Raw genomic sequence first — 13,658 nt, 5'->3', positions numbered from 1 at the left:
AGTCTAAAAAGAGTTACTAGTTGTAAATATCTAGGAATAACTTATTACTATAATATAAAATGAGATATTTACGTAGCTAGTGCATTAAGAAGAACCAAATATGTTTTTTATAGACTCAAGGCAATGCTAACAAGAAACCAGTTATTGCAAATTTATTATGGGGTTTTCCATAGTGTTGCTGTGCATGCAGTCATAGGCTGGGGAGGTCTCGACAATTCTCGGTTTGACCCGTTTGATAGGCTTCAGAAACATATTCTTAAAATTAGACCAGATAGACCACTGAGAATCAAACAACCGTTTATAATAAATTCTATAGTGTATCAATATAGTAAATTAGTTGGCTATTGGACAACCAAGCTATGTGTATTATGCAATAATAGTATATTATGCAACAAGTGCGGTAAGCGACATTTGACTAACGAGTTTATTTGACACGAGCGGAGCTCAGCGGCGCGAGTTTTTAATAAACGAGTGAGTTAAAAAGTTTACTGAACGTGTTGCATACTATACTTTTTCTACGACCGTTAGTTTTTGGGTCCATTTTCGCAAAACGACAAGAATACATTCACTGACATGACCGTCAGAATTGACAAACGTCAAAATTCAAAGCATCGGAAATATCTCCGAAAACATCCGATTGCTCCCAAACCCGTGGGGTAAAATCCCGAAAATGTCCGAAGTGGCTCGGATTCATGGGAAACGAAACTGAGGTGGTAAAGTGACGCTTCCCGCACTCTAGATCGATGGGTAATTAGGTATTTTACAGACGGGTGTAGAAAAAATATTTTAATGAATTTCCTAACGAACTGAACAATCTCAATGTCGACAAAAAGTGCTTTAGAAAAGTTAAAGAAAACATAATAGGTATTAAAATCGAATTAATAAAATGTAAACATAAAATTCAAAATGTCTATAAGTCTAATATAATATATAGATTAAAAAAATAGTGGTGCACTTAAAAATGTACTCACCAAATTTGAAAAAGATATATAAAATCGTTTCTTAAACAGTACAATAAAGATTTATTCTAAACACTTTAGTGCTCTGTATATCCAAATTGGAGACACTGGTTCAATTTTCTGCCCTCGCAACCGGTCAATCTCAGCGTTACCAGTTTAACCACTCAGCCATTTTGATTTTTTAGATATCTCAGATTTTCCTCGTTTATTGTCTCCAACTAAATTAGGATAATTGTCAACATAAAATTATCGTTATCTTAAATGTTTGCAATTCCTTTCGCTATCTCGGATTAAAGAGTTTTTGTTAGCCCTTTGATAATATTATTTTGACTAGCGTCTTTCTCGTCCATAAATAATTAGACAAAGTCAACAAGTAATTAATAGTCATTACGGTTTTAATATTCTACTTAATGCGCTGTTAAAATCATACTAAAAATTGGAAACTTTACAAAAAAAACAATAAAAGACTTTCCATTTCTGATCAAACCTAAGCGACAAAAATGTTTCATAACAAAATCATAAATTTAAAATTAAAATAAGTAGAAATAATTAATTGACTTTCATTGCATATCCAGCGACCTAATTGATATAAATGTATGTACAGACCGATATGCAAAGATCGATATTTTATTCTCCAACTGGTTTGTTTTTAGTTTTCAGAAAAACGGAGAAAGATTATTTAAAAATAACATCCCCAGAGATGATTTTATCAATAGTTTTATTGTCAAAAAAAATCTATGCCTCAATCAACAATCGAACAAATCTAAATATCAACCAGAAAAAGTATTTAACATTAGACGGATCGGTTTTTAGACAAAACTTGCTTTTTCTAAAATAAAACTAACATAAAGATTTAGGTATAGGGATATAGAAGAGAATTTAATTTGCTATTAGAATAGGTGATAATATACAGTCTGTTCCATTTGAAAAATGCACTTTTCACTGTTTTTGTATCTCGTAGGCAAATCATTAGTTTTGAAAAACCCTGTATCATATATATAGAACTAAGTTCGACAATAAGAAATAATGTACAGTACCGCCCTAACCTACGTCCAAAATTTTAAGTTCCTACTGCCTCCAGTGTCGTAGTAATAAATTTATAATTGGAGCTATATTTTGGTCGAAAAATATAGAAAATAATTAATTTTTTGGAAACAACTAAAGATATGTATAGGAACGTATGCAATAATTCACGGGTCAGCAAAAAATTTGCCTTTGGACACTTTTTCCGCCTCAGCAATCGGTTCAAATTTAAGGTTTTGAATTCCGATACCACCAGGCCATGACCGTTAAATATGATTCTTAAAAATCCCACCATCTTAAAATCTCCAATCAGCTGCCAGTAATACTCGCGATACTTTACAGATTCAAGCACGATTTTAACAATTTCAAAATTTTCTTTTAGATGTACAGAGGGATCGATTGGAAGAGATGGGAATTTATTTCCATTGTAAAATAAAAGAGCTATTAAGTTCTTCATGGAGCTGTCAATAAATAAACGCTATTCGTTATGAACACAGGGTATTCCAATTTCTTCGAATATACATCTTATTTTGTGAAAAACGTTGAGAATATTTCATGTCTAGTCCGCTGATGCGTGATATTAACATCATTAAGCAAATTCCATTGTTTTAAGCGAGAGCCCAAAAGCTCTGTAGTAATAAGATGGCGTTTTAATTGTTCTGGTATAGGTAAAAAAAGTATAATTACATTTATTCTTCGATAATTTTTGCGGTGGCTTGGGTACTGGTCGTGTCAGGCATTTGGAGCCGAGAAAGAGCAAGATATTATTATATTATACGCTTTTTACTTGGATTCTCAATGCAAATGTAGCAGTCATTGACGTGGAACTTTGATTCCCGCCAGATCCTTGCTATTGCAAATGTCATAAATAAAAACGAAAATTAATATGTCTATTATATTTGATTCATGGCTTAATAAAATATTCTTTGCCTTCTAAACACGTTTTATAATAGAAGCAACACGTGGAGCTCATGGCGTGTCTTGATTCCGAACAGCAAAGTCAAAATATGCTTCGCAGAGAACGTGAGATGTCTTTGGTTTACTCTTTCGCAATGATATTTCAAAGTTGTCTGAGCTGCGATCTAGCACTATGTGAATGTAAAAACCCTACTCTCTGGGCGCAGTATTTTTAAGAAACTAACCAAATTTTCAGAACAGTTCAATGTACCGTTCGCAGTAAACGTCTAAGGTACCATCAACCGTGAAACACCCTGTATAATTACGAAGAGACGAACATAACAGTTTGTAGTAATGCTAGAAGTGTTGTGCTTCCCCCCATGCTACCCCAGGAACTAAAGGTAGTATTTCAAAATCCGGCTTGCATATATCAATTTCACTTGGACACCAGACTCAACAACTATTGTGAGACAAATGAGCAAGCCATTTTTTCCCAATGTAATCCAATCCTGCAGTGAAATCATATAATTGATGATTGATGAGCTCCAAATTGGAAAGATTCGAAGTCTGATAGAATGGATATGATTTGGAAAGTGTTCCATGACTCTGACGCAGATAAAGACTTCGAACCGGATAATCTTTTTTTTTTTCAGTTTAAGCTTATTATTTGCTTTCTTCACTGTTTTAAAGAAATGTTCATTTAGTTTATAGAGTTTATATTGTTATTTTAGTATGTAGAGTTTTTTTACCATTCTAAATGAATGATTCACTCGATTTTATGTCGCGGTCCAGAAAAATGATACAATTTTTTTTTTCTGTACTAGGTCTAATTTTACCTATTTTATCTAAGTGCGGGCTAAGTTGATCATGGTACTTGATTTAAATATAATTTATAACGTAACCTGGGGATACTTGGGTACCCAATATTTTGTTTTAACTATTTATATTTTACTTTGTTTTTTGTGTCTGAAAATGCCTTTTAATCATGTGGGTATAACTCTTTTTTCTCCAAAATATTCTGCGAAGCACTTTTTGACTTGTTCGGAAAAAGTTCTCGAAAATGTAGCCCCGGTTTACGGTACTGAAGCTCATTTTCACTTTCGTTGGTTGAAAAACAGTTCCAGGCACTTTCGCTCGAAATTTATCTCGTACGTGTCTGCACTTATTTACCAAATTTACAACTCAAACTCGCTCGACGATAACACTGAAGAAAAAATTTTATAAAATTTACTCGCTAATCATCTAAATATGTTTGTTTAACTATATATAACGCCCGATGGAATAGAAAAAGTGTTGATAATTTTTGGTTATTCAAAGCCGAAACGCCAAAAATCAACCAGCCTGTACAATTTACCTTCATTAAGGTTTTATTAAACAATGCTAATCCCTATTTAAATAAACCGCAAGCCTTTCACCACCGCTTTAACCTGTAGATATCGTGGATTTCTTCTAATTCAAATTTTACACTGCTTGCTTTGCTAGACATGATTTGATGTAATTATATTTATGGTGATGTCGATGGATTAAGGCTTTTGTTATTTCGCAAGTGTCCCGATAAAATTTGTTAAATGTGCGGCTCCACGTACAAATGTTGGTCTCGGAAGAAAACAACCGAGGTAAGATAGTAATCTACACTTAACCACAGCAAATTTTCATAATTAAAATAAGTTTTTATATGAACGAAAGCTACCTTATTATGTAGCCTTGCTCTAGTTTGACTATTCGGCATGACATATTTTCTTCTAGTATAAACTTGTCTCCAAATCCACTTCATTTTTGAATACAGTATTCTGAATTTTAAGAAACCCGTGACTTTTATTTCGAAGCTAGTACAGATTAATTGTTTCTTAAAAAATGCCGCATTTTTATTTCAGTAATAAATATTTTCCCTGAACTTTTCAATACAAACCAGATATTACACAAGTATTCACATTCCACATTTATACATGTATAGCTACAGTTTACAATTACATTCACGATATAAATTTGGACAGAGCACCGACGTCAGAAAATACCCTCTAAATTGTTTTACGATGTTCGATTTAAAATTTTAAAAATTTTAACGCGAAGGCAATTGAACTTATCTTACGTCATAGCCAAAACCGAGATCTGGAACGTGATATCGACTCATTCATTATTTCTCCATTAATATTTTTTCTATTAGACGAGATATCGCAATTTTGTTTTTCTTGGTCTTCTGGACTTAGTTCGTTTTTAATAAAGAACCACAAATAATAATAGCATGAGTCGATATTAATTATTAACTTTCTTATAAGCGCCATATTCAATACTTTCATTATCATATAGATCATAAAAAATTGTTTTAAATGATAAATCACATGATATAATTTATCATTAGCATTTATCATCATTCTCCGGGGTTACAAAAACTAAATTTGATTTTTTTATAGTAAGCCATGATCACTCTCAACAGAAATTTGGAAAAGCAGAAGTTTTTTTCCATGCTTACTTCAATAAAATTGGAAGAACTTGGAATTGCTTACTAATTACATTGCAATAAATATACAAATCATAATTGAAATTTATGAAATTTTATCCGATAATTAATGCATATGCAATATTTACAGCCTCAATTACAAAAGATGTTCAAACAAATGACCATTATCTCAAGACATTGTTAAGTACACCTGGTGTTATGGTTTGAAATACTTCTATAACTAAACTAAACTAAAACTAGCTGATGTAACTCATCCTCTGTTTCAAAGCTTCAAAGATAAAAGTGGATGTCAATAAATGCATTTGTCAATAATGATAATTATTTTTTCAAAGTTCACTATGTTTATAGCATTAATTGGACTGTCAAAATTTTAAATTTATTTGAACTTTTGTTATTGTTCCAGATGTATGTTGCTGATCATGGCCCCGTAAAAAAAATAAAACTTTGCTTTTGTCACCCTAAGAAAAAATGAAAAAAAAATTGTTTTTCTTTGATTCATTATATTCTTATCAAGAAAATATTCTAATTAACGTTTTTATGTGTTCGTAGCCATTTTTGGGCAAACTGGAAAAGGGTAATAGTAAGGAAATTGAAACACAAAATATATGATTACATTCTGTTGTACTGCGTACTATATAATTGTAATTATATAAATAATAAGTACATATTAAATAAAGTTAATCGCCATTATCGTCCAAGGATATAATTAATGGTTTTACGTTGTACAGGATGGTCGTAATTGGAATATTGTAACTATGTTAGAAATTCAATTTTCAGCACTTTGAAAATTGCCAATACCTTTTTTATTTATGAAACTTTTGGATTTGGATAAAAACATTGTTTGGGCATTTTTGAAGGTAAATGCAGCGGCGTATTCAGATTTTTTCTACAGTTCTAGGAGTTTCTACAGGAGATAATAGTCTTAAGAAATGCCCTATGATCTCCATATAAAATAAGACAATTGTATTCATTTATGAGAAAATCGAGAACTGTAGAAAAAATCTGGAGACTGCATTTGCCTTAAATAAATGCCTTGATAAAGTTTTCACCCGAATCCAAAATTTTCATAAATAAAAAAATTATGAGCCATTTTGAATTGAGCCTGGAAAGTGAAAAACGCCCTATATCTCGGTTAGTGGTGAAGATACGGTTTTAACCATTGAATGTTTCTCAAAAATCGAGTCCTTGACATGTAAATGAATTTTGCTCTATCTGTTTCGGAAATAGGGTTTTCCCTATACACATCAAGTACATGAATAACAGATTTTCTCTAACTGCTCTCTGGCATTAATTCACATATGATTTCTATAGGACTCAATCGTCTTCTAAGACCGGATTTTGTTCTTTGGAATTTTAAATAGTTGTTTTTTTTGTATAAGTATCTTCAAAATAAAGTTCTTGCTAACTATAGAACTACATACATATTGGTTACACAAGACATAACAAATAATATAAAACAAATTCAAACAAAACTAAACATATTTGTATATACAATTAGCAAGTTTTTTTTCCAGCAACCCATGCTAGATCAAAATGTTTCCATAACTTTTAGCTTCTAAACGTCATCCATTTAAAAGTCATTTTTATTGCCGCAAACACAAAACCAAACCATACACCCATATAAAAGAAAAGAAAGAATAATTAGGGATGACGCAACTCTAGCCAGAGTTATATCGATAATAATATTACTTTTCTTAAAGAAAATTTTGTTGGAATAAATATTAATAATGAATTTAATACCTATGACAGATTTCCAACTTTAGCCTTCAGCTATGACTATTTTTGGATCTTGTTTAATAATTTTCTACGGGTGAATAGTTCATTTATTAAATATGACCGTGATTCTGTTTTAACTGTTATTTTTTATATCTTGTATTGTTTGTCCTCACTGATCCTTAATTAATATTTTAATAATGAGGTTTTTGTATTAATTGGATGATCGCATTTTCTATATAATATAATTTGTAATTCTGCGAGAACGTACAATATATCAGATAAGTACCGTGTCATGTCCATTTCTAAAATTTGTCTATAAATTATCTTTTTTTGTCACAGTAATTGATTTAAATTAATTACCTTATAAAGTTTTATTTCTACAACCAAACTAACTAAACTAAACTAAAATATACTTTTTGATTAATATTTTAAGTTCACGCTGAATTCCGGTGCAATAACTTTTGTCTTTAAAATTTAACGAATTTTTGAATTTGAATTTATATTACTACCTTGAGATTTATTTATTTGAAAGTGCGTCATCTGAGTACCGTTTATAAACATGGAATTCAATTTTATATTGTCAGTTGTATTAGAATCCTTCAGGATTTTATTTTTAGGGTAATGAATAGTTTTCATGCAAAAAATAAAAAGGGTTGTTTTAAATCTTAGAAATTTTAAGTAAAAAAGTAACAGAATGGAATCACCCATATTTCAATCCTTTGCTTATAATACCACTCTACAAAAAAATGTTCGTTCTTTCTCCTATAGTGATTTTTCTCTTAATTTTGCACAAAAACGAAAAGAAAATATCTTTTCCTGATATAAAGTTTGCTTTTGTGATAGCTTTAATAATAATAATAATAATAATAATAATAATATTAATAATGTAATAATAATTTTTGATTTTTTTTATGAATTTGAATTAGACATTTCGCGATGTCTGTGAAGCCTATGATGCATATTTTGACTCTCCAGTTCGAAATCAAGACAAGAAGGTAAGCAATTTTTAATTCAAGAGATGAACCAAATTTAATAGAAATATTATATTTTATTTTCATATTTTAGATTGATATCGAAGTGAGAAAATATTTGCAATACCAAGGATCTGGGGAGAACAAAAAGAACATGTCAACGATTGCTACTTCTGCATTGTGAATCCAAGTAAAAGACGTAGAGGTAAAATGCAAATCCTATCGAACATCCTGATCTTGAATCTTCTTCTGCTATAATTGAGCCACCAAAAAATAGCTCATCTCTTGGTTGTAATAAAAGTAATTCCGATGAGTTTATACCTACACCAGAACAACCAAAACCCTATCTTATTACTACAAAAGAGTTTAACGACTTGATGATGTTAATATCACAAATCAGAGGACTAGACATATAATATTCTCAACGTTTTGTACAAAATTAGATAGAGCTTGAAACCTGTCTGTCTTTCTTCCAATCGGTTACCCAGTAGATCTAAAAGAAAATGATGAAAGTGTTAAAATCTTGCTTGAATCTGTAAAGTATCGCGAGTATAACTGGCATGTGATTGAAGATTTTGAGATGGTCGAAATTTCTTAAGAAATTGCATGAAACTCCAGAAGCTTTTGAGTACTTGAAAAAGTTTTTTTCCAAGTTATCAGAAGCAAAGATTAAAGCTGGATTTTTTGTTGGTCCGCAAATTAGACAGATCTTCGCCAAGTTGGAAGGATTTTAAAGCAGTAGTTTTTGAATTTTGAGGAAACAACAATTTTGAAAACTACAAAAAGTTAGTTGAGGAAATTACATATGTTGCTTGCTCATCTAGATGAATTTAAACACAACATGGGAGCCTATTCAGAGGACGCTTTCATCAGGACATTATGAACTTCGAACAACGTTATCAAGGCCAATACAATGAAAACGGGATGTCGGATTATAGTTGGGGCCTATTGAGAGGAAGTACCTATGAACATAAAAGGAAAAGTAAAAGCGTAACCTTTTTAATTATTTTCCACTTTGTAAGTTATTTTGTTAATAAAACATATAAACATATTTATTTGGATGGTTTTATTTTTAATTAAAAATGAAAACTACAGATTTTGAAAAATATCGTTCAATCGATCTTCTAAATACAAAAGCAAACTTCTTTATGTCGTTTTTTTTTTCATATAATTGCTACCTAAAATATCCAAATTTTATGCTTTAAAATCAAAGTCAAATTTAGTGTCGACCCATGTCATGCTTCTAAAATTTATCACAATACCCCAATGAGTCTTAAAGTATGCACGTCAGCTAAGTTTATACCATATATACAAGAGTTTCCTATTTGGTGCTTCCATAGACTGTTTTTCCTGTTAGTATCTAAATTTTTGAAATTTCATTGTCAATAAGCATTTTCTGAAATAGGATGTCACGCTTCCCCTGACGAAGTTATCACCTACCGAAGCCGGCAATCTATCCTACATGGAAGTAGCCCAACGTTTGCAGACAGATACCAAGAAGGGTCTATCAAATAACGAAGTTGAAAGTAGACGACGATGTACAGGGTCTGCGATATAATTCTTCTTTTGTAGTGCCGCTAATCGCCCAGTTTGCAGATACAACGAGTTCACCGTCTCCTCGGAGGCTCCGGCGTGGAAAAAATACCTGGAACAATTTAAGAACCCCCTCATTCTACTCCTACTGGCATCGGCAGTGGTTTCAGCGGCCATGCAACAGTTGGACGATGCTGTCAGCATCACCGCAGCTATTATAATAGTGGTGACGGTGGCGTTCGTGCAGGAATACAGATCGGAAAAGTCCATAAAGGAACTGAGGAAATTGGTGCCTCCGGTTTGTCACTGGTGGGTAAGTCACAACGGCGGTGAAGTCGGTTAAAAAAACTCCGAAATGCAGCGTAAGGGATGGCGAACGGAAAAGCTTCCTGGCCAGGGATCTAGTAATAGGCGACATTGTGGTACTAGAAACCGGCGACAGAGTTCCTGCTGATTTAAAACTATTCGAAGGGTCGGAGCTGTTTGTAGACGAAAGTTCCTTCACCGGGGAAACAGAGCCTTCCAGAAAAACGGCCGACTGTTTTCACGGTAACAACAGCTATACTTCCAATAGTATGGCGTTTATGGGAACGCTAGTTCGATCCGGTAATGGCAAGGTAAGGTCCTTAGCAACATGTAAATCGTAGTTGATATGACCCTTGGATAGGGAATCGTGGTAGCCACCGGGGAGGACAGCGAATTTGGCGCGGTGTTTAAGATGATGTCAGAAGAAAAGGCACCGAAGACACCTCTACAGAAGTCGATGGACAGATTGGGCACCCAATTGTCGATATATTCTTTCGCCATTATTATCGTAATCATGCTTATCGGTTGGTGGCAAGGCAAAGACCTTTTGGAAATGTTTCAAATAAGCGTCAGCCTTGCAGTGGCGGCCATACCTGAAGGTGAGTCGGGAATATTTGGATTGACGTTCGCCTTATATTGAAAAAATTCAGGACTTCCCATAGTCGTCACCGTCACCTTAGCGCTAGGAGTAATGCGCATGGCCAAAAAAAAAGCCATAGTCAAAAAGCTACCCACGGTGGAGGCTTTGGGGTGTGTCAATGTAATATGTTCCGATAAAACTGGTACTATAACTTATAATGAAATGACGGTTACCACTTTGGTCACCTCAGAGGGATATACCGCCAGCGATTGTAATGGACAGCTAACCATTGACAAATGTGAAGACCCCGAGCAGGCCAATAAATCTATTAATCAATTATTGGAGGTTGGTTGTGAAGCATTAGCTAAGTAACATTGTCTTCTTAGCCGCCTTCAATCTGGCGTTGCTTAGGTATTGTAATATTTACTAGTTTCCAGATAGGAGCCGTCGCCAACAACGCCGTACTAAACGATAACCATCTGCTCGGCCAGCCGACAGAGGGAGCTTTACTGATCGCTGCATCTAAGCAGGGGGTTGATGTCGCAGGAAAATTTACAAGAATCAAAGAGTATCCTTTTACTTCTGAGAGCAAAATGATGATGGTGAAATGCGTCCGCCACCCTGACGCGACCAACCATTTTCTCGCCAAAGGGGCGATAGAAAGGATTCTACCCAAATGCACCAGTTTCAGCAGCAATGGTGATTACTTAAATTGAGAGTCTTAGACATTTTTGGATCCCTTGTAGACCAAACTTACGAAATTTCCGCTCAAAAGAAAGAGGAATTCACAGAAACAGCCAACGGACTGGGCAGAGAAGGTCTTCGGGTGATCGCTTTAGCCCAAGGTACTTCGCCAGATCAACTATGTTACTTTGGTTTGATCGGCATTTGCGATCCACCCAAACCACGAGTCAAGGAAGCAATTGGTATCCTATATGAATCGGGAGTACAAGTCAAAATGCTTACTGGGGATGCCAGGGAAACGGCAGTTGCGATCGGTGAGCAATCAGAAGGGTTTAGTTTAGTTTTTACCGAGGGTAAATAAGGAGTGAAATCTTTATTAGTTGTGAAATTCGCGAAATATTTGTTATGGTCGGCTCATAGATATAAGAAAGTGACCAATTGCTTTTGAATGGGATTATCCAAGGGTGGTCATTAACATACAATGCAACAAAATTATTACCTGAATTTTCGGAATTTAAATTCAGGTAAAATTGTGGTCTGTAATAGAAAATAATTTTATACCTACCTGTGTATAATATTCTTTGGTTTGGTATACTACTTAGTTTAAGTTTATTAGTAATCATTCTTATTTCGTGTGTAATACAGCGTGTGTTGAATCGTGTGTGAATTATGCAAAATATGTGCTATTGCACCTATTCTATTGAGACTAAGGAAGTTATAAACAATGTTTATTTCACTCTTATTGAACGTGGTGCCAGCAAGCAAGCATCTTTAGAAGAAACGGCCACATTAATACAAATTCCAACATCAACTGTATGGAAAATTGTGAATAATCCCATTTGAGCGAGGAAAAAAAAATCCTACCTTATAGAAGTTTATTCAACACATGGGTTTTAGCTTTAATGGAATCTTTTAGAATTCGGAAATGGCGACTGGAATATCTAGAGAAAATTAGGATTACAGAGAACAACAATGGCCAATTATTTACTTGGATGAAACCTGGTTCGACACTTATGATACCCCGGAAAAGGGTTGGGTTGACTCAACTGATAAGTGAATGAGGTAAAAGAATAACTATTTTGCATGCTGGCTCTAAAGATGGTTGGATTCCAAATGAACTTTCTCTGTCTGCGAAAAATATTAAAGATTCTTCTCCGGATTACCATGGAGACGCCACCGCTGATTTATTTGAAAGTTGGTTTAAAAATAAACTAGTTCCAAACATTCTTCCTAATAGCCTAATTGTAATGGACAAAGCAAGTTATCACAGTAGACAGTTGACTAAAACCACTTCCTCATGTGACACAAAAGCAACAATCCAAAACTACATGTATAATAACAACATTTATTTTCACAAAGACTATACCAATTAGTTGAGGTTCTACAAAGCTTAAACCTATAAAAGGAATACGTCTGTAACAATTATGCAAAAAATCTAGGGCATACAGTTTTAAAGCTTTCACTTTACCACTGTATATTTAATTGAACATGTTTGGCACAAACTGAAATCTGCCATTCGTCGTAACAATGTTTTTCCCCGTATTAACTCCAATGTTTTCAAACTTATAGAAACCGAAGTTTTTAACATCACTCCACCAAGTTGGCCAAATTCTGTTAAATATATAGAAAAAGCAGAACAATCGTATATCCATATTGCAAATAATATAGAACAAATAATAATTAGAACAGGCGATGATAGCGATAGTGATACTGATATATTATGTGAATAATTTTAATTAATTTAAGAAGGTAATAAAAATAATTTGTAATTTTATTTTATATTTAAACATAAATACATACATAAATAAATAAATATTGTTTAGTATATTTCCTAACAAAACCCCTGTTCGGCCATATTTCATTCTTACAGCTTGTCCGGGTCTTTCCTTAATTCGTATCAGTTAGTCACTTTCTTATACCTGTGCACAGACTTTAACTCCTACGGTTTTTCCTAAATTTTGTTTTTGTTCTGGGCACTTGTCCATAATTAAAACATTTATAACTATTTTACAATTTTAATCGTTTTATGGTTCATATTAATTCACACAACTACTGACACAAAGTTATTTCCGGCTTCGTTTGAATTTTGTTTCGTCAACCTGTGTTGATTCTGTTGATTCTAATTCCAACTAAATATGTTAAACATTAAGTGTTCTAACTAAAATAACAAAGTTGTTATTTACATGGACCTTCAAATTTATGTAAGTTATACTTAATATCTAATATCGACACCCTCTATGTGAAAAGTTATTTTTGAAGTGATATGTAAAAGGCAGCAGGTACTTAAAAAATAATTTGTATGCGCATACAAGTATAAATTAAAAATACAAATTTATTATAAAATTTATGGACTTTCAAAATAGCGTCTTTTTTATGTAATATTAATTAAATAGTTTTTTTAATTATACCGAAATACAATCTTTCACATAGGCCAACATTTTTTTTTGAAAATCACTTAAATCCAAGTCAACTTTTGGAAAATCGGTGAAATATTTGTGAAATTGTTGAAATGTAATGGTGATTCGTCGCAC

The 13,658-nt window shown here is 33.1% G+C and overlaps 1 protein-coding gene across 1 annotated transcript in view; it reads left to right on the top strand.

The window, feature by feature from the left end:
- Positions 1-4,353: 4,353 nt before the first annotated feature.
- Positions 4,354-13,658, top strand: part of LOC132704600 (calcium-transporting ATPase type 2C member 1-like) — a 29,179-nt gene continuing 19,874 nt past the window's right edge. The window contains exons 1-8 of the mRNA XM_060674702.1: positions 4,354-4,495; positions 9,430-9,569; positions 9,621-9,866; positions 9,919-10,174; positions 10,225-10,462; positions 10,514-10,788; positions 10,881-11,142; positions 11,190-11,441. Of these exons, the coding sequence (XP_060530685.1) occupies positions 4,448-4,495; positions 9,430-9,569; positions 9,621-9,866; positions 9,919-10,174; positions 10,225-10,462; positions 10,514-10,788; positions 10,881-11,142; positions 11,190-11,441 (1,717 nt within the window). The 5' untranslated portion in view covers positions 4,354-4,447. The remainder of the gene's footprint in view (positions 4,496-9,429; positions 9,570-9,620; positions 9,867-9,918; positions 10,175-10,224; positions 10,463-10,513; positions 10,789-10,880; positions 11,143-11,189; positions 11,442-13,658) is intronic.

Source organism: Cylas formicarius, unplaced genomic scaffold (genome assembly GCF_029955315.1).
Source record: "Cylas formicarius isolate icCylForm1 unplaced genomic scaffold, icCylForm1.1 PGA_scaffold_7__23_contigs__length_41026272, whole genome shotgun sequence".
In the NCBI taxonomy this organism is placed as follows: Eukaryota; Metazoa; Arthropoda; class Insecta; order Coleoptera; family Brentidae; genus Cylas; species Cylas formicarius.
This window is presented reverse-complemented; position numbering and strand designations above follow the sequence as displayed.